A 22,673-nucleotide genomic window follows, 5' to 3' on the forward strand; every position below is an offset into this window, starting at 1 on the left:
GAACAGTGCCAAGTACACATAAGGAACTTAATAAATGTGTTGAATGGATGAAAAGAGCCAGATATATGTGTGAGTTTATGTTCATGCAAATTGTGTGTGTGTATATACATGCACCTATATATGAATCAAATATCTTTGTACCTATACTCTAATTCCTTACAAGAAATTCCCTGAAAAGCCTTTGATTAAAAAGGAGGAGAATGATTAACTTATAAACACTTCAAGTGTTACCTTACATTCAGGTTGGTTTCTATGTTGAATTTTACTTTGCTGAATAATCGTAAGTTTAATTGAGCTCTCAATGTAAGGGGGGGAGGGAGGGACACAATATTTTTTTCTTCCAAATCCTGGATCATCTTTGAATCAGATCAAGTGTTTGGTTCCTGAACTGGAAACCTATTTGCTCACATTTTGTTATCAGTTCCATGAGAATCCAAGAAGGAACACAAAGAAATTTCAAAATGATGGAAACCATGAACTTCCTTTCCCCCATATTTTAGAATACAGTTTCCCTGGCCAAATGGAGGGAATCTGGGTGTCCCTCCACTGACACAAGAAGCGTGGATCTGATGACACCTGGGATCACCCCAAACCGGGGACTCCAGGAAAAAGGCCCATCACTCCACCCGCCCTGCAGCAGATACTACCACTTGGGTGATTGGATTTCACGGTGCTGGTCATCCTATTTAGGATATGGTGGTGGGGGGGGGAGACCCTCAAAGTCGCATTTACCTGTTTATTTCTCAAGGGCTGAACCACTTCCCTAATGCACAGCTCTAGATCATTGAGGTAGTCTTTTTCCGTCTGAATCAGCTCCTTGATGATTTTCGAACGCTTTGCCATCATTCTCTGCATCTGATGCTCTTCTTCCTGAGCTAGGGTCTCCGGTGCAGAACACTCAGCCTGTGGAGTCATCTTTTCTGTTAAATAAAAACATGTATGTACAAGTCAGACATTCTGCTGAGGTTTCTTGTCCCTTCATTACAAACAATGCCACTGCAGGGTTATTGTTAGCAAGGAAAAAGGCATGGGGTGTCTTCAGACTGTGTTCTCAGGAAGAAATGTGTGGTAGTTTGCCCTAAGGTTGGAATCCTATGAAACTATGAGCAACAAGGGACGTGAGAGTGGATACTTCTAACAAGTCAGTTGAATGACACTTGACTGTCATGGCTTGTCTTTAAAATATCCCATTGCCACTATATTAGGCTATAATCCTGGTCTTCAGGTTGCAGATAAAATGTATAAAAATCAGTTCAGAACTTCTTCTGGATACATTGGCTTTTAAATCAAAAGATGATTAAAAAAATCAAGGGATGATGTTTAATTAGTAAGTGGAGCACCTTCCAATTTTGTTTGTAATAGAAAATTATTTAAAATAATTGCCCCTCATTCGTAGTGGGTGATATGCAAACCTCAATGAAATGGCAAACAATTGCATGTGATTGGGATTTTTCTCTCAGTTCACAGTCTGAATCCATGGGAGTGAGGAACTGGTGGATTAAATACATTTCAACTAAGATTTTTCATTACCCATTTTCGGGATCATGTGTATCTTATTGTTTCAAAATTCTTGAACTGCCAAGTGGAAATTTTTAATTAAAAAAAATCACAGTGTTGATGAGATATTCAGATAAATGGGAAGCCTCACATATACCCAAAGTTTTATATAAAGTATAATGTAAGAAAGCTAAATATCTTTAAGAATGAGCTTCCCACAGCAGTGTAAAGTTTTGGAAGCCACAAACTAGGTCACAGATGAAATCAGAGCAGTGATAGATAGTAGGGCAGTGTGTGCGTGTGTGTGTAAATGAATTTGCTTCAAGCTGGAAGTCATCACAAACTTAATTTTCCTCTTAGTCTCTGCAGTTGCAGAAGTAATTTCATTTCCTTTAAAGCTAATATGATTCTAGTAACTGATATGTGAAACCTCTTCAATGCTGACACCACTTCCTGAGAATGTAGAGTTTTAAAAAAGGGCTTAAAAAGGGTCTGTATAAGGGGGAAAAAAAGGACACAGGTCACAGTGTATGGAAATGGACATAAAGAGAGGATATTTTCTTGGCAGACTCCAGAAGCAAAGCTAAGACAACAGAAGAATCATTATAGTAGAGGGCTCAACATAATACTTTAAGGTGAAGAGACACTTTGGAAGTATGGAGAGCGCTCCTCTCTCCCTGGCTTGCTCGTTCCAGGGGTTCAGGCAGAAGCTCCATAATCAAACATCTGTGGAGGATGCTGTGAAGGTGATTCCAGTGTTAGTTTAGAAGGTGTGCTAGCCTGGTCTTTAAGCAACCCTGACTTGCAGGTGAATGTGCTTCCAGATCATTTGCCCAGTAACTATTCTTCCTTCATTGGGAAAGAAGATGGATTGGACAAATGGCATCTAAGAACACACGGTGTTACAGGGCTTGGGACATTTGGTACCAAAGAAATAATCTACATAAGTTCTGTAAGAAGAGAAAAATCTATACAAGGAGAGAAAATGAATGCATGAGCTGGTCTGAAGCTTTCATATCGTGAGCTATGTTATGAGAAGTTTTGGATGCCTGTTAATATTTTTACTGGAAAGTAGAAGAAGCCTGCCTTTCGGCACCCCAAATTCAAAAGGACAAGTTATAATTAGGTGTCATTACTATGAATTGTTTGGGATATAAAAGAGGAAGGCAGGTTACTGATGAGGAGAGATGCAGTGAGCAGGTTGTATACACAACTTGACTTTGTAAGCCTTCTTGACAGGGCGGAGTGGGGAGCCATAGAGATTCTCCTGGGATATATGAATTGGCTTATAGAAAGAAACCTCACTAGTAGAGACCTAACAAACCTGTTCAGATAGTATCCGCTTATTACTTATTACCTCCAAAATAAAAGGGACATTATTGAAAAACTATTCTGATATCTGCTTTTCAAAGTTCTAAACTTTTTGTGCCTTATAAAAATAATCTATCAACTATTTGGGGGCCTAGCAAGGAGAAAGGAGTCTTTCCTGAACATTGGCAAAGAGCCCTAAAATACATTCTCAGATTCCTTTTAGTTCTAAATTCCACACTCAGTTACTATATCAATTTAACTTCACAGATTTTCCAGTTGCTGTGCTTTAAATGTCAAGTATCAGATTTTATCAATTAAACACTGCTTAGGGGCTTCTGGGTGGCTTAGTCAGTTAATTTTCTGATTCTTGTCTTTGGCTCAGGTCATTATCTCATGGTTCATGATCAAGCTCTGCACTGACAGCGCAGGGCCTGCTTGGGACTCTCTCTCTCCCTCTCGCTCTGCCCCTCCCCTGCTCATTCTCTCTCTCTCTCTCTCTCTCTCTGAAAAATGTAGAAAAAAAATTTTTAACTGCTTAGATTTTCTAATACTGCTCCACAGCTTGTTCAGAACAAAGTTAGGAGGTCATGGTGGTTGAAACAGGTCAAGATACTCATCTTCAGAAACTTCTACCTCAGGCATAAAAATCTCAGAGAATTTGCAGTTGAGGAAACTTATGAGATACTTTGTTTGCTCTTTTATTTTTTATTTTTTTTCTTTAAACAAGTTATTTCATCTATTCGAATCTTATAGACAATTTAGATATAATATAGAAAGAAAATAATTTTGATATGCCTTTGATGTATTCTTTATATTTTATTTTTCCCCATTTAAGTATTATTTTATTTATTTATTTATTTATTTTTAATATGAAATTTATTGTCAAATTGGTTTCCATACAACACCCAGTGCTCATCCCAACAGGTGCCCTCCTCAATACCCATCACCCACTCTCTCCTCCCTCCACCCCCCATCAGTTTGTTCTCAGTTTTTAAGAGTCTCTTATGTTTTGGCTCCCTCCCCCTTTAACCTTTTTTTTTTGTTTTTCCCCTTCCCCTCCCCCATGATCTTCTGTTAAGTTTCTCAGCATCCACATAAGAGTGAAAACATGTGGTATCTGTCTTTCTCTGTATGACTTATTTCACTTAGCATAACACTCTCCCGTTCCATCCATGTTGCTACAAAAGACCATATTTAATTCTTTCTCATTGCCACGTAGTATTCCATTGTGTATATAAACCACAATTTCTTTATCCATTCATCAGTTGATGGACATTTAGGCTCTTTCCATAATTTGGCTATTGTTGAAAGTGCTGCTATAAACATTGGGGTACAAGTGCCCCTATGCATCAGTACTCCTGTATCCCTTGGGTAAATTCCTAGCAGTGCTACTGCTGGGTCATAGAGTAGACCTATTTTTAATTTTTTGAGGAGCCTCCACACTGTTTTCCAAAGTAGCTGCACCAGTTTGCATTCCCACGAACAGTACAAGAGGGTTCCCGTTTCTCCACATCCTCTCCAGCATCTATAGTCTCCTGATTTGTTCATTTTAGCCATTCTGACTGGTGTGAGGTGGTATCTGAGTGTGGTTTTGATTTGTATTTCCCTGATGAGGAGTGACGTTGAGCATCTTTTCATATACCTGTTGACCATCTGGATGTCTTCTTTAAAGAAGTGTCTATTCATATCTTCTGCCCATTTCTTCACTGGGTTATTTGTTTTTCGGGTGTGGAGTTTGGTGAGCTCTTTATAGATTTTGGATACTAGCCCTTTATCTGATAGGTCATTTGCAAATATCTTTTCCCATTCCATTGATTGCCTTTTAGTTTTGTTGATTGTTTCCTTTGCAGTGCAGAAGCTTGTTGTCTTCATGAGGTCCCAATAGCTCATTTTTGCTTTTAATTCCCTTGCCTTTGGAGATGTGTCAAGTAAGAAATTGCTGCAGCTGAGGTCAGAGAGGTCTTTCCCTGCTTTCTCCTCTAGGGTTTTGATGGTTTCCTGTCTCACATTCAGGTCCTTTATCCATTTTGAGTTTATTTTTGTAAATGGTGTGAGAAAGTGGTATAGTTTCAATCTTCTGCATGTTGCTGTCCAGTTCTCCCAGCACCATTTGTTAAAGAGACTGTCTTTTTCCATTGGATGTTCTTTCCTGCTTTGTCAAAGATGAGTTGGCCATACGTTTGTGGGTCTAGTTCTGGGGTTTCTATTCTATTCCATTGGTCTATGTGTCTGTTTTTGTGCCAGTACCATGCTGTCTTGATGATGACAGCTTTGTAGTAGAGGCTAAAGTCTGGGACTGTGATGCCTCCTGCTTTGGTCTTCTTCTTCAAAATTACTTTGGCTATTCAGGGCCTTTTGTGGTTCCATATGAATTTTAGGATTGCTTGTTCTAGGTTCGAGAAGAATGCTGGTGCAATTTTGATTGGGATTGCATTGGATGTTTAGATAGCTTTGGTAGTATTGACATTTTAACAATATTTATTCTTCCAATCCATGAGCATGGAATGTTTTTCCATTTCTTTGTATCTTCTTCAATTTGCTTCATAAGCTTTCTATAGTTTTCAGCATACAGATCTTTTACATCTTTGGTTAGGTTTATTCCTAGGTATTTTATGCTTCTTGGTGCAATTATGAATGGGATCAGTTTCTTTATTTGTCTTTCTGTTGCTTCATTATTAGTGTATAAGAATGCAACTGATTTCTGTACATTGATTTTGTATCCTACGACTTTGCTGAATTCATGTATGAGTTCTAGCAGACTTTTGGTGGAGTCTGTTGGGTTTTCCATGTATAATATCATGTCATCTGCAAAAAGTGAAAGCTTGACTTCATCTTTGCCCATTTTGATGCCTTTGATTTCCTTTTGTTGTCTGATTGCTGACGCTAGCACTTCCAACACTATGTTAAACAACAGTGGTGAGAGTGGACATCCCTGTCGTGTTCCTGATCTCAGGGAGAAAGCTCTCAGTTTTTCCCCATTGAGGATGATATTAGCTGTGGGCTTTTCATAAATGGCTTTTATGATGTTTAAGTATGTTCCTTCTATCCCAACTTTCTCGAGGGTTTTTATTAAGAAAGGATGCTGAATTTTGTCAAATGCTTTTTCTACATCGATTGACAGGATCATATGGTTCTTATCTTTTCTTTTATTGATGTGGTGTATCACACTGATTGATTTGAAAATGTTGAACCAGCCCTGCATCCCAGGAATGAATGCCACTTGATCATGGTGAATAATTCTTTTTATATGCTGTTGAATTAGATTTGCTAGTATCTTATTGAGAATTTTTGCATCCATATTCATCAGGGATCTTGGCCTGTAGTTCTCTTTTTTTGCTGGGTCTCTGTCTGGTTTAGGAATCAAACTAATGTTGGCTTCATAGAATGAGTCTGGAAGTTTTCCTTCCCTTTCTATTTTTTGGAACAGCTTGAGAAGGATAGGTATTATTTCTGGTTTAAATGTCTGGTAGAATTCCCCAGGAAGTCATCTGGTCCTGGACTCTTACTTGTTGGGAGATTTTTGATAACTGATTCAATTTCTTCAGTGGTTATGGGTCTGTTCAAGTTTTCTATTTCTTCCTGTTTGAGTTTTGGAAGTGTGTGGGTGCTTAGGAATTTGTCCATTTCTTCCAGATTGTCCAGTTTGTTGGCATATAATTTTTCATAGTATTGCCTGATAATTGCTTGTATTTCTGAGAGATTAGTTGTAATAATTCCATTTTCATTTATGATTTTATCTATTTGGGTCATCTCCCTTTTCTTTTTGAGAAGTCTGGCTAGAGGTTTATCAATTTTGTTTATTTTTTCAAAAAACCAACTCTTGGTTTCGTTTATCTGCTCTACAGGTTTTTTTTTTAGATTCTATATTGTTTATTTCTCCTCTGATCTTTATTATTTCTCTTCTTCTGCTGGATTTAGGGTGTCTTTGCTGTTCTGCTTCTATTTCCTTTAGGTGTGCTGTTAGAGTTTGTATTTAGGATTTTTATTGTTTCTTGAGATAGGCCTGGATTGCCATGTATTTTCCTCTCAGGACTGCCTTTGCTGCATCCCAAAGCTTTTGGGTGGTTGTATTTTCATTTTCATTTGTTTCCATATATTTTTTTAATTTCTTCTCTAATTGCCTGGTTGACCCATTCATTCTTTAGTAGGGTATTCTGTAACCTCCATGCTTTTGGAAGTTTCCCAGAGTTTTTCCTGTGGTTGATTTCAAGTTTCATAGCCTTGTGGTCTGAAAGTGTGCATGGTATGATCTCAATTCTTTATACTTATGAAGGGCTGTTTTGTGACCCAGTATGTGATCTATCTTGGAGAATGTTCCATGTGCACTCGAGAAGAAAGTATATTTTGTTGCTTTGGGATGCAGAGTTCTAAATATATCTGTGAAGTCTATCTGCTCTAATGTATCTTTATTGATCCTGTGTCTAGTTGATCTATCCATTGTTGTAAGTGGCGTATTAAAGTCCCCTGCAATTACCACATTCTTATCAATAAGGTTGCTTATGTTTGTGATTAATTGTTTTATATATTTGGGGCTCCCGTATTCGGCATGTAGACATTTATCATTGTTAGCTCTTCCGGGTGGATAGTTGCTGTAATTATTATATAATGTCGTTCTTCATCTCTTGTTACAGCCTTTAAGTCTAGTTTGTCTGATATAAGTATGGCTACTCCAGCTTTCTTTTGACTTCCAGTAGCATGTTAGATAGTTCTCCATTCTCTCACTTTCAATCTGAAGGTGTCCTCAGGTCTGTAGACAGCAAATAGATGGGTCTTATTTTTGTATACATTCTGATACCCTGTGTCTTTTGGTTGGAGCATTTAGTCCATTTACATTCAGTGTTATTATTGAAAGATATGGGTTTAGAGTCATTGTGATGTCTGTAGGTTTCATGCTTGTAGTGATGTCTCTGGTACTTTGTGGTCCTTGCAACATTTCACTCACAAAATCCCCCTTAGGATCTCTTGTAGGGCTGGTTTAGTGGTGATGAATTCCTTCAGTTTTTGTTTGTTTGGGAAGACCTTTATCTCTCCTTCTATTCTGACTGACAGACTTGCTGGATAAAGTATTCTCGACTGCATATTTTTTCTGTTCGTCACATTGAAGATTTCCTGCCATTCCTTTCTGGCCTGCCAAGTTTCAGTAGATAGGTCTGCCACTAGTCTAATGGGTCTCCCTTTATATATTAGAGCGTGTTTATCCCTAGCTGCTTTCAGAATTTTGTCTTTATCCTTGTATTTTGCCAGTTTCACTATGATATGTCATGCAGAATATCGATTCAAATTATGTATGAAGGGAGTTCTCTGTGCCTCTTGGATTTCAATGCCTTTTTTCTTCCCCAGATCAGGGAAGTTCTCAGCTATGATTTGTTCAAGTACACTTTCAGCCCCTTTCTCTCTCTCTTCCTCTTCTGGAATTCCTATTATATGGATATTGTTCTGTTTGATTGCATCACTTAGTTCTCTAATTCTCCCCTCATACTTCTGGATTTTCTTATCTCTCTTTTTCTCAGGTTCCTCTTTTTCCATAGTTTTATCTTCTAATTCACCTATTCTCTCCTCTGCCTCTTCAATCCGAGCTGTGGTCGCCTCCATTTTATTTTGCACCTCATTTATAACATTTTTAAATTCCTCATGACTATCTTTTAGTCTCTTGATCTCTGTAGCAATAGATTCTCCCTTGTCCTCGATGCTTTTTTTCAAGCCCAGCAATTAATTTTATGACTTTATTCTAAATTCTTGTTCTGTTATATTGCTTAAATCATTTTTGATCAATTCGTTTGCTGTCGCTACTTCCTGGAGTTTCTTTTGTGGAGAATTCTTCCATTTCCTCATTTTGGATAGTCCCTGCGGTTGCTCCAAACTGCAGAGCACTTCCCCTGTGCTGTCTGGAGTAACTTGTGTTGGTGGGAGGGGCTGCAGTCAGACCCAATGTCTGCTCCCAGCCCACCGCTGGGGCCACAGTCAGACTGGTGTGTACCTTACCTTCCCCTCTCCCAGGGTCAGGACTCACTATGGAGTGGTGTGGCCTCTGTCTGGGCTACTTTCACGCTGCCAGGCTTGTGGTGCTGCTTTGATGGGATCTGGTGTATTAGTGAGGGTGGAGGGGCGATCCGCAAGGTGCACAGGGGCGGGAGGGTCAGGCTTAGCTTGCTTTGTTGTTGGTGGTCTCCTGCGGGAGGGGCCCTGCAGCACCAGGAGGCAGGCAGGCAGACCTGTCAGAGGGATGGATCCACAGAAGCACAGTGTTGGGTGTTTGCACAGTGCAAGCAAGTTTGGTGAACTGGTTCCCTTTGGGATTTCGGCTGGGGGATGGGAGAGGGAGATGGCGCTTGCCAGCACCTTTGTTCCCCACTGAGCTGAGCTCTGTCTCCCAGGGCTCAACAACTCTCCCTCCCAGTGTCCTTTTGCCCTTCCCACTGTCTAAGAGCAGAGCTGTTGACTTTTAACATTCCAGATGGTAAGTCCCACTGGCTGTCAGAAGTCACTCCGTCTGACCCTTTGGCTTTTGCAAATCAGACTCAGAGGCTCTTCCTTGCTGGGAGGGCTGCCCCTCCACTGCCCCAGCTCCCTCCTATCAGGCCGTGTAGCGTGCACCACCTCTCCGCCCTTCCTAACCTCTTCCGTGGGCCTTTTGTCTATGCTTGGCTCTGGACAGTCCGTTCTGCTAGTCTTCTGGTGGTTTTCTGGGTTATTTAGGCAGGTGTGGGTGGAATCTAAGCAATCAGCAGGACGAGGTGAACCCAGCATCCTCCTTCCCTCCCAGCATCCATCTTCCCTCTGCAAGTTCTTTTTTTTTTTTTTTTAATTAGATTCAACACCCAACATGTGGCTTGAACTCACAGCCCTGAGATCAAGGGTCACCTCTTCCACCAACTCAGCCAGCCTGGTGCCCCTATTTGCTCTTTTGATTCAAGTTTACTGCAGGAACAAAGACCTGACTTGTATCATTTTATGGTGGGAACTCTAAATACTTTGCCTGTTTGCATTTCTTAAACCAACAGTCTCCACAATGCACTGTGGTACAAATTTAGTTTTTATAAGGTCCTTTTCTACCTTTAAAACTTACAACTGTTATACTGTTTTTACTTACAAAACTATTTATAACTTTTGAATATTACCAATATTCACCTGTGATAACCTTTTATTTCTAGATAAAGCAGCAGAAGAGCTAAGTATTTAGGAAAGAAAGAAAAATACAGCTTTAGAAATGAATATTGTCCAGCAATTAGCATAAAATAAAAGACTGTGTCAATGCGAAAGTAAAATTGAGGCTAAAAGACTATTTAGATGGTTTTAACCCAAATATACCACTGTGCATGCAAACAGTGACATGTAAGTGACATTCCTTTTCTCTCTATTCCTTGCACCTCAAGCTTCATTTTTCCAGCAGTGATCATCAGTTTTCACTATTCAAGTCACTGACTTCATTGGTAACGTATGTGGAAATTCCTGGCCAAGGAAGTTTGTGTAAAAGGAGGTGGCTGCAGTTTGGGGAAAGAATAATCAGACTTAGTATCAGCTCTGCCACTCTTAGCAGCAAGAACATGGTGGACAGGTTAGTTATCCTCACAGAGCCTCTGTTTCCATATCTGTAAAATAGGAATGAAAACCTTCACAGTGTTACCATGAAGACTGAATTAAATGAGCAGCAGTATGTGGAAGATCCTTGGGACCTTTAAAACAATCTAAATATTAGTTGTGTCTCTAGATATTAGAATGCTAGGGTTCATTCCTCTATACTCTCAAACTTGTCCACCATTTGGGACAAACAATTATCCCATTATTTTATAGTTATCGACTTGTCCAGAGAACTGCAAGGCTCTGAAGTGCATGGACAGCCATGTTGAGAGGGGAGAGGAAGAGGAGAAAAAGTAGGGGTGCTGTTCTCTGGGGAAAGTCAGGATAGAGCTCAGGTTTGGAATTCTGAGCAGCTTCCTTGGGTTGGGTGTCCATGTAGGGAGAACCATGGTTTTTAGGAAAATGAAAAGGCACCCAAAGATAAGAGAACACTTGGGGAGAACTGACGACAAATCTGCAGTGACAGCCCAGGTTTTGCTCAGAGTTCATGGATGCTCTTTCTGCTCTATTGCTGTTGCTCTTGCTGCTGCTGCTGCTTTGGGTGGATTTGAAGGAGAGGTAATTGCTTTATTATTTTCTTTTCAAATTATAAAATAATACATATCATAGGTATTAAGTGCCCAGACTGTGGACTGGACTTTCTGGGTTTAAACTCCATCTCTAATGTTTATTAGATCTGTGATCTTGGCAAGTTATTTAACTCTTTGCTTGTCAACTTCCTCATCTGTAAATTAAGGAAAACATTAGTGAAACTTTATAAAGTTATTATGAGGATAAAATGAGTTAATGTTTGTTAAATATAACAGCATGTGGCAGTATAACAGATATTGTGTGCGTTTGCTATTATTATTGGATGTAATCCCTATTTATTATCAGTAATATCATTTTCACTGTATCATTAGCTGTATTCCTGTTTAAGGTGTAACATTCCCCTAACATGCACATACAAACATACATACAGCAGTTAGTTTTGTTTTTTGTCTTTGTTTTTTTTATTTTTGTTTTGTAATAATGGATTCAAATGCATATTCTTCTGCAACTTGCTTTTTCAACTTTAACAGTATATAGTATTTTTCATATACACATGTATATCTTTATTCTTTTTTTTAATGTTTGTTTTTGAGAGAGAGAGAGGGTACACATGCGCACATGAGTGGGGGAGGAGCAAAGAGAGGGGGACAGAGGATCTGAAGAGGGCTGTGTGCTGACAGCAGAGAGCCCAATGTGGGTTTGAAGTCATAAACTATGAAATCATGACCTGAGCCAAATTCGGACTGTTAATCGACTGAGCCACCCAGGCATATATCTTTATTCTTTATAATAGCAGTATAGTTGTCAGGCACTGCCATTTGCCTGCTCAATATCGAATCTCCCATTTATCTTTCATAAATTGAATCCTGGATAGATAAAAATGCTTACTTGTTAGACTCTTCTTCAATCTATGATCCACCGCTGGCCAATGAGATATGAGCAGAAGTCTTTGGGACAAGGAAAACCTGGGACTTGGGACAAGGAAAACTTCACTAGAATGCCTTTTCTTTCATCATCTACACCTCATGGTTCTTACCCAGCTATGCTGGGACTATGACACAATAGCCATGGGGATTAAGACACACAAAGGATGACAGTGTGGAAAGACATAAAGAGCCTTCCTACTCCTAGGCTTTTTGCCTGAGATACATAAATTTCTATGTGTTAAGCCACATTTTTCTACTACTCTTAAGGGAGAGTACGTTCCTATCTGATAGGGATTTTGCCATCGGGATGTACAAATGCTAGAAGTAATGTAACCTAAAATATGAAAATGGCCAGTAGGGGAGGAAGGATATTAGGAAGACATTTTATAGTCTAGAGAGTTGGTGGCCATCGCTATCCAATGTCAAAATATTTGGTAAATCTATATTTCTCCATACCAAGACATATAATCGGGGAAATGGTAGCAAAAATAAAAATGTTGGCAGATACTGATTATTTATTGCTTTTAGCACAATCATACATTTAAGATATTAACTCAGACCACAGTGAGTCAATATATAAAGAGAGATGGAAGAAAAAAAAGTAAAAAGATACTCTGCTGGTGGCCTATAATCTAGACTGAGCACCCCAATTGGATTCAAAATGCCAACTTCTTCCATCCTTAAAGTGAAGCCCAAGAGATAGCTTTAGTAGGTGATGAGAACAGTGCCTCAGGCCTTCCTCTTCCACAAAGAATTCTTTGCCATTCCAGAGAGGGAAAACACACCAGCACAGATAAAGTTGAGGTGGTACCTGAAAGACTACTAGTGGCCATTAGGCTAAAGAATGTCAAATCCTGCCTACTTGAGTCCTGGCCATTCATCTGACTCGTGGATCTCTGCTAATCTCCTGTTGTACTTCTTAGAGAAACTTCTGGGCTTTGGAAAACATCTCTGAACATTTGTGGTCCTGACTTACCTTTTCACTATTGATCTGCTTTCTCCTGGTTTCTACAAACTGGATTCTTGCCCACTGTAGTAGGCAGAATAATGGTCCCCCAAAAGAAGTCCACATTCTAATCCTCAGAACCTGTAAACTGTAGGTTATCTTACGTGGCAAAGGGGGTTTTGCTGATGTGATTAAGGTTACAGACTCTGAAATGAAGAAATATTCTGGATTATCTGTGTAGGTCCAATCTAATTACATTATTTCTTCAAATGTTTATTTATTTATTTTTTTAATTTTTTTTCAACATTTATTTATTTTTGGGACAGAGAGAGACAGAGCATGAACGGGGGAGGGGCAGAGAGAGAGGGAGACACAGAATCGGAAACAGGCTCCAGGCTCTGAGCCATCAGCCCAGAGCCCACGCGGGGCTCGAACTCACGGACCGCGAGATCATGACCTGGCTGAAGTCGGACGCTTAACCGACTGCGCCACCCAGGCGCCCCTTCAAATGTTTATTTTTGAGAGAGAGAGAGAGAGCATGATCAGGGGAGGGGTGGAGAGAGAGGGGGATAGAGGATCTGAAGTGAGCTCTGTGCTGACAGCAGAGAGCCTGATGTAGGGCTTGAACTCATGAACCATAGGATCATGACCTGAGTCGAAGTTGGGTACTTAACTGACTGAGCCACCAACATCCCCAAATTATTTCTTATTAGCAGAGGAGAACAGAAGAGAAGTTAAAGTGAGAGGGACTTGACCCACCATGGCTGGATTTGAAGATGGAGGAGGGGGCTAAGAGCCAAGGAATGTGGGTGGCCTTTGGAAGCTGACAACAGCCTTTGACTGATAGCCAGCAAGGAAATAGGTACCAACAATCTGAAAGAGTGAGGAACAGATTCTCCCCTTAGATCTCTAGAAAGGAGAACAACTCTACCCACACATTGATTTCAGCCTGTGAGACTCTAAAAGCCACTTTCTACTCAGCCACTCTGGTCTTCTGACTGAGGGAAACTGTGAGATAACACATTTGTGTGATTTTAAGCCATTAAATTTGCAATGACTTGTTACAGTAGGAAACTTGTATCCTCACATATGCTGATTCCTAAAAGATCATGTTCACCATGCTTAGGCTGCCCTTTTTAAGAACATTAAACTAGGGGCACCTGGGTGGCTCAGTCTGTTAAGTATCTGACTGCAGCTCAGGTCATGATCTCATGGTTCATGGGTTCGAGCCCCACATTAGGCTCTGTACTGACAGCTCATAGCCGGGAGTCTGCTTCAGATTCTGTGTCTCCCTCTTTTTCTCTGCCCCTGCCCTGCTCATGATCTGTCTCTCAAAAATAAATAAATGTTAAGAATTAAAAAAAAAAAAAAAAAGAACATTGAACTATATGCTTATAAGACTCCTTCCACCTTTCAGTGTTCTTCAGCAAGTTTTCCCAAACTGCTAGTCCAAGATGGCCTGTGCCACAGGAGCTTTGCAACTCAATGCAGGGATTTTGCCCCTTAGTGAGCATAACTAATAAGACCCGTTCAAGATTACGTTCAAGAAGGGAGAGTTTATTACTTGCAGCAAGCAAGGAGATCATTGGGGATAGCTCCCAAAGCAGTGTCTCCTGGAACAGTGTGCTTAGCTTGGTGATATTGAGCTTTTCTCATCTTGTGGTTACCAGGAAGTTTTACAAGCTGCTGTTTTCACCTTGCCATCTCCTGCTTCAGCTTTTTCAGGATGTTCTGCCAGTGTAACTAAATGAACATTAAGGCAATAGGTTCAAAATTTTCCACTGCTACCTTTTCCATTAAGAGGTAAAAATGGCCCCTGCTCTTTCAGATAGTTTAAACTTCTCTAATGAAAAACACAAGATTGTCTGTTGGACTTTTTCTTTCCGTCTACTTTTTAGCCTTTGTTCGATTTTGGTTTTAGTTTCTGGTGGGGGCCAGAAAATTCACACTTGGAAGGTTGGTGTAGAGTTGGACAAAAGTCTTCAATTAGATAAACATTAACAATGAGCCAGTGAAGAGAAGAAATAGATCGCTATGGAAGAAAGGCAGGCCATACCAAGTATATTTCACAGAACAGGAAAAAGGAACCCCAAATTGCTGGACGGAGATTCAGAGACATTGGAAACATTAAAGATTCATTTAAAGTCAAATTTAAAAATTAGTCTGAAAATTAAATTTAAAATTCCTTTAAAAATATTTCCAATGAATGGATGAGCCTTCAAAAATGTAGAAGAAATCCTCTGAGGGCAGGAGCAAACCTTATGCACAGTTCAGGGACTTCGGAGAGGCTAAAAACTGCCAAACCACCCGGAGGCATGTACAGATGCTGGCAGGCCAGGAAGATGAGAACTTGCATGCCTGTGTAAGGAGACAGAACTTGTGGAACTGGGGTCTGGGCAAGGAGCCTGATTAGAGAAACAGCATAAAGCCAGGAACAAAAAGGAAACACACTCAGGAAAAATTGAACTGGTACAAATAACGCTCCAAATGGAGAGCCCTCAATAGAAATCATCTGTCTCAGCCGTGGTTCTGAGTAGTGATAGAACAAAAAGAGTCGGGGGATCCCCCCAATAAATTGAGGACGTTGGTCAGCTCTCATCTGGGTTTTGGGCTTGGATTCATTAAATATAACAAATAGTTAAGGGCCTACTATGAGCCTCTCAGTGTTCCAGGGGCTGGGATATGGCAGTTTAAAAAACATCAGAAAACAAATCCCTTTCCTCATGGAGTTTAGATTCTAGAGGAGGAAGTTATTTAGTATACTAAAAGGTGGTAAGTGGTATGGAGAAAAGTAAAGCAATGACGGCCTCTAGGAAGTGCTCAAAAGGTGTGCAATTATAAATAAGATGGCGGGTAAGGTGTCAAATCAAGCAGGCTCGAATGCTGAGAAACAGTCTCGCAGTTGTCTTGGGTATGGAGTTTTCAGCAGAGGAACCAGTCAGTGGGGAGTTTTCAGGTGAGAATGTGCGTGGCCTGTTCAGGAATCGGGCAGGAGGCCAGTGTGGCTGAAGAGGGATGGACGGGCGGCAGAAGGACAAGTGGGAGAAGGAGAGGAGGTGAGCAAATCGGAGGAGTGGGCAACTTGGCAGAGGCTGTGGTGCTTAGTAAACATTTTCAATGTTTAAACGTCTTTGTAGTGTTGCGGAAAAGGTAAAGGCGTTGATGAACTTTAGATGCTTTTTGATTAAGAATTCACGTTAAAATTTTAAAGCCAACCATTCAAATCATAGAAATAGGATGTGAATTTTCAAAACCCGTAGATACAAACATGTAATGAGATAAAAAAGCAATTCAAAAGAAGAAAAGAGAAAACAGAGAGGAACAAATACGAGGTAGTAGAGCGAAACGTATGAGTAATCACAGGGAATCAAATAACCAGAATACCAAACTGGATTTTAAAAACCACCAGGGGTGCCTCAGTGGCTCAGTAGGTTAAGTGTCTGACTCTTGGTTTCGGCTCAGGTCATGATCTCATGGTTTGTGGGTTCGAGTCCCTCGTTGGCTCCATGCTGTGGAGCCTGTTTGGGATTTTCTCTCTCTCTCTCTCCCTCTCTGCCCCTACCCCACTTGTGTGCTCTTTCTCTCTCTCTCTCAAAATAAATAAACAAACTTAAAAAAAAATAGCTATGCATTGTTTACAAGAGAGAAAAAAATAAATACATAGAGAGGTTGAAAGTAAAAAGAGTTCCTGAGCCAATATTAATTAAAAGAAAGTGAAGCTGTTTTTATATCTGACAAAATAAACTTGAAGGCAAAAATAAAAGTGGGTACTATATAATGATGAATCGTTTTTCCCGACTGTGTCTTCCTGATGTGAACATTTTAATATTGCGTGTACTGAATCACATGGTTTCAAAACGTGATGCCAAAGTGAGGGAGCTGTAAGCAGATTTTGACAAATCATCTGAAATAATGGTTTTATAAACACAATTCAGTAACAGGCCAAATAGGATAGAAAAAAATGTGTGCTCAATAATTCGAGATTTTATATTCTTCTAAAGGACACACATAACCTTTATGAAAATATACCACATTCTAAGCCATAAATTTAAAAGACTCAGTACTTACGAACCACAACTATAATGCAATTCGGTTAGAAATAAATATCCAGAGGCGCCTGGGTGGCTCAGTCGGTTAAGCAGCCGACTTCGGCTCAGGTCATGATCTCGCGGTCCGTGAGTTCGAGCCCCGCATCAGGCTCTGTGCGGACAGCTCAGAGCCTGGAGCCCGTTTCAGATTCTGTGTCTCCCTCTCTCTGACCCTCCCCTGTTCATGCTCTGTCTCTCCCTGTCTCAAAAATAAATAAAAAACGTTAAAAAAGAAAGAAAGAAATATCCAGAAAATCCTTCAGTTCTATTTGTTTTGGAATTAAATTTAAAAACTCCTAAGTAGGGGTGCCTGAGTGGCTCAGTCAGTTAAGCGTTCGACTTCAGCTCAGGTCATGATCTCACAGTTTGTGAGTTCAAGCCCCATGTTGGGCTCTGTGCTGACAGCTCAGAGCCTGGAGCCTGTTTCAGATTCTGTGTCTCCCTCTGTCTGCCCCTCAACCACTTGCACTCTGTCTCTTGCATTGTCTCAAAAGTAAACATTAAAAAATTTTCTTTTTAAAAAAACTCCTAAGTAACTGATGGGCCATAGAAGAAATCATAAAAATAAATAGAAGATATTTATTTCAAAAGATAAGAAATATTTACATATATGTAGCGAAAACATCACTTACAGAAAATGTGTAGCCTAAAATTCATGTATAAGGAGAGCAGCAAAACTGAAGATGAATGATTTAAGAATCTCAATAAGAAATAAAAAGGGGAGGAGAATACAATAAATAAAAGAAAATGCAAGAAAGAAAATGAAAACAAAACAATGAAATTGAATAGAACTTCAATTCAGGTCTCACATAATTACCACAGATATTTTGCAGGGAATATGAGATCACACACACACAAAAATCCTAAAACACACAAGGAAACAAAGTACCGCGAGTCAGAGACAGGGAAAAAAATAGCACAATTATACCCACAAAGCTTAAAATATTAGAATTATGAGACAGAGATGTATTTAAAAAGTATATTTAATAGGCCAAACAAGCAAAAAGTGGTTTGAAATTATGAACAAGAAACAGGAAGCTATAAAAATTACCAAGTTGATTTATAAACAATGAAATATAGCTTTGAAAAATAAAATTCATAATGAAAATTTAAAAACTCAATGGAATCAAAACCTCAATGAAAAGATAAAATAGTAAACGATACAAAGCAGAATTAATGAATCAAGCCAAAGATGTTATACGGAATGTGACAGAGAGAGGTGATGTGATGTACAATATGCAATACAGGTAGAGGACATTGAGAATTGAAGAAGAGTGTCTACCAAACACTTAACTGGAGTTTCGCGGGGTATAATAGAGAAGGAATAGAGGCAATATGTGAGGTAACAATTGCTGAGGACTTTTCAGAATTTTTGAAACACATTAATCCTCAGAATCAGAAATTACAATGAATTTCAAACACAATTAAAAAAAAGAAAACTACACCTAGATATAGATAGCATTTGAAATTTCAACATAATGAGAGTGAATGGAAGATCTTAAGAACAGGCAGTGAAAAAGGACACATTACCTAAAAACGGGTAGCAGTTAGACTCATGGCTGCCTCCATAACAGCCATGACAGAGCTAGAAGATAGTAGAATAATACCTTCAAAGGGCTGAGAGAAAATAACAGACACCCTAGAGTTGTATGCCTCGTAAAAATTTCTCAAAATAAACATTTTTTAGGAAAACAAGATTTTAGGTTACCACCAAAATATCTTCATTAAAAATAATTCCAAAAGATAGATGTACCTTACTCAGTAAATGGTCCCAAATGGAAGATTGAAATGCAGAAAGGAATAGGATGGAAATGAAGAAGGAAACATGTATCATATGGAAGATTAATCTAAGAAAGACATGGAAACCAGTGGAGAGAAAATAAACAAATATAAAATGTAACCCATGAAATGGACATTTGCTAGTCAATTTTAACTGCCTTTCACATTAAAAGGGAAACACATAGAGAGGAGCATACCTAAACATACTCAGGAGAAATTTCTAAATTCCAAGGATAAAAAGAAACTCTTACAAGCTTCTTGAATGAAAAAATTAGGAAGGCACTCTGAGTTGAATTACATTTCTTATGTGAAACGTTAGACACTGGAAGACATTGCAATATAATGTGTAACGAATTCTGAGAGAAAAAGACTTTGCTCTTGGCCCCCTTGTTATTTCTATTTTAGGACAAAAGACCATTGATTTCAATTATCATAGAACTTGGAAAGTAGCCACGCTTGTAATCTCTCTGAAAATGTTACCTCAGTAAGAAGTCCAGTTAAACAAAAATAGGATCCAAACAACTCAGGGTAGTGGAAGACAAGATACAAAAGAAGCAGCTGTAGAGACTTCCTCTTTCCAAACTCCTGATGAAAACATTCAACATATAACAGGATCCTGCTTGAAAGTTTAGAAATCTCAGTGCTTTGAGGCTAAGAGCTCTCTAGAGAGAGCAGGGATGTGCAGTATTCACTATTGTGCCTACAGAAAAAGCAAGGGCTTTGGAAATGCTTAGAGCAAAGACCAGAGATGGACAATTCCTCCCACTGTCCAGGAAGGTCTGGTGGAACTCAAGGGCGGGAGACGAAGGTGAATAATTAGAACTGGTATTATATTGAAGCAAAATGAGTGCAAGAATAAAAGAGAACTTCAGAAGTAGTGAAAATGTAATGAAACCATGAAACACACGCCGATAGAACAGACCTACATAAGGCCTTCTGAGTGTATTGAAATCGCTACCCACCCCAAATTTAACATTTATTATAGTAATTGAAAAAAAGAGGAAAAAGTTTCAATGTCAAAAGCAAGTCATATTTTAAAGTTCACAATGGTTTTGACTTCGGTTGGGATGTAAGGCAGCTCTTTAGAAAAAAAGACTTTCTTTAAAAAAAAAAAAACCGGGGGCGGGGGGCTTATGGGAGTTTTAAAAATCACATAGAAAGGAAAGCTTATAAAAATGAGTTGAAGTATAAATAGAGTAAATAGAATAACTGAATACATCTTTGTTCCAAATATGATCCTGGTGATGGAGTGACCTTCATAGTTAATTATATCCTTGTATCTCCCAGGCTCTTGGGCTATATATCATGTGCGGCACACATGACTAATGTACTTTAGCTGGGCTGCTTCTATCATGCATCACATGTACGTTGCATCAAATTTCCTGGCAAAAATGTTATTTCAAGGTAATGTGTATAATAAAAATGTTCTCTTGGTGTCACAACAATATTATTTCTCCTCTGACAGTATTGTTAGAATATCTACATTGATTAATACTTACCTGCCAATTCAAAAAGGAACATATGTTGTGGGTAAAAATAGTCAAGCACACTTTATAAAATATAAAGACTAAAGTGACTTCTTGGTGGAATTCAACATAAAACATCACAAAATATGACTAGGGAAGCAGGAGCTGATCTCAAGATTATGATTTTTATTTCAATAATTTTAATACTAAAGTTTTCCTAGAAGGATATACTTTTTATTTTTTTTAATGTAGTAAAATATACATAACACAAAATTTACCATGTTACCCATTTTTTAATGTTTATTTTTGAGAGAGAGAAAGAGAGAAAGAGAAAGTACAGGTGGGGGAGGGGCAGAGAGAGAAGGAGACACAGAATCTGAAGCAGGCTCCAGGCTCTGAGCCATCAGCACAGAGCCCTATGCGGGGCTAGAACTCACTAATCATGAGACCATGATCTGAGCCGAAGTCAGATCCTTAACCAACTGAGCTACCCAGGCGCCCCACCACGTTAACCGTTTTTCAGTGTTCGGTTTGGCAGCATTAAGTATATATACACTGCTGTGCAACCATTACCACCATCCATCTTCAGAACTTTTTCATCTTGCCAAACTGAAACTGCACACCCATTAAACACCAACTCACCATTTCCTCATCTCCCCAACCTTTGGCAACCACCATTTTACTTTTTGTCTCTATGAATTTGGCTACTCTAAGTACCTCATATGGAATTATATGGAATTATATGGAATTATAGAATATTGGTCCTTTTGTGAATGGATTACTTCACTTAGCAGGTTTTCAAGGTTCATCCATATTGTAGCACATGTCAGAATTTCCTTCCTTTTTAAGGCTGAATAGTTTCCATTATATGCCACATTTATTTATAGAAGTATATATTCTGAAAAATTATTTTTGATGTTGGGCCGCCTGGGGGGCTGAGTCCCTTCAGTGTCCAACCCTTGGTTTTGGCTCAGGTTATGCTCTCACAGTTTCGGGAGTTCAAGCCTCACATCAGGCTTTGCACTGGCAGTGCAGAGACTGCTTGGGATTCTCTCTCTCCCTCTCTCTCTCTGCCCCCACCCCCACTTGTTCTGTCTCTGTCTCTCTCAAAATAAATAAATAAACAAGCTTAAAAAAATAAATAATTAAAAATTATTTTTGATGTTAAAACATTATGCACTATTATTGAAACTCTGCTTGTTATAATACATTGTGATAGCCTTTAATAAGAGCAACTATTATGAGCAAGTACCCATTACGTACCCATTTATCAAAATACACATTATCTATAATCTTCCTGACAACACTAAAAATGGGACACTACTCTGATTTTAAAGATGAGTAAACTAAACACAGCGAATGTGAGTGAAATTTATCCAGTGACTCACAGAGCGTGCGGAAATGCTGGGATTTGAACCGGATGTGCTTAGCTCTGAAGCCCGGGCTCTCTGCCCTCCACCACCTGACTGCTTACGTTGTGATCAGGGTACATTACATTACATGTGGTAGAACTGTGCTGGACAGGTGGACACACAGTTCAGCACTGACTCTGCCAACCACTAGCTGTGTGACCATGGCCAAGTCATTTGGCCTCACTAAACTGCTTCATCTGCAGAAAGGGAATAACACCAGTAGTGATGGTAATGGCAGTAAGAGCTTACCTATATGTTTGAGCACTCCTGTTGTGCTAAATACTAAATTTGTCTTGTGTTAGCTCTTCAGTCCTCATGGAAACACTACAAGGTAGATTTTTTAATTCCCTTCCTTTTATTTACACATGAAGAAGCTGAAAGACACAGTGGTTAAGGCCCAAGGTCACACCTGAGCCAATCTGGCTCCTAAACCTGCACTGTAACCACTGCTCATTGCTAGGAAGTTTGAGAATGGAAATAAAGCATACAAATTGCTCAACTCAGTGTGTGACACACAGAAACCACTCAAAAAATGTGAGTCGTTATTTTTATGGCCATGATTTACTTGCCATTTTTCTATATCTGGTTCTGAATGGCTGCACCTGCTTTTCCTCCTTTGCCCCCCTCTGCTTTGGAAATGTTCCAAAGGTGGGGGTGGGGTGGGGATTGAGCATCCATCAGGAAATCACCTTCCTTCACTCTGGACCTATTCTAGGAAAAAGCACAATATGGCAAGGACTTCGACACAGTCAGTTCAGTACCAGGCCAAACATGCATTCTTATTACTTAGGCTGAATTCAAATGAGGTGGGAATATAGCCCTTGCATGCTATGCTGTTTGGCATAATATGAACCCTTGAATTTTAAAAGTCTAATTCTCTCCCATTTACCCTGAAGCTAAATCACCAATGTAAATGAGTTTCTGAGAAATTCACTGAAAATGTTGTGCTTCTTAAGAAAGTTGAAAGAGCAGAAAGATGACTAAAATAGGATATATGTCCTGCTAAAGTACACGTTATTCTTACTTTTAAAATCCTAGGTCCTTATTTATTTGGATTAAGGCTCCTAACTGATACTATTTATCAATGACTGAAAAACAATCATGGATTTTGATTTCTGTAATTATATTAAAATCTCATT

General features: G+C 39.2%; 1 protein-coding gene across 1 annotated transcript in view; it reads right to left on the bottom strand.

Moving 5' to 3' along the window:
• ARHGEF38 (Rho guanine nucleotide exchange factor 38) overlaps window positions 1–22,673 on the bottom strand; it is a 128,100-nt gene that overhangs the window by 90,388 nt on the left and 15,039 nt on the right. Inside the window, exon 2 of the mRNA XM_047857089.1 lies at window positions 733–920. Coding sequence (XP_047713045.1) covers window positions 733–920 — 188 coding nt within the window. The remainder of the gene's footprint in view (window positions 1–732; window positions 921–22,673) is intronic.

The sequence above is a fragment of the Prionailurus viverrinus genome, chromosome B1 (genome assembly GCF_022837055.1).
Source record: "Prionailurus viverrinus isolate Anna chromosome B1, UM_Priviv_1.0, whole genome shotgun sequence".
Classification (NCBI taxonomy): Eukaryota; Metazoa; Chordata; class Mammalia; order Carnivora; family Felidae; genus Prionailurus; species Prionailurus viverrinus.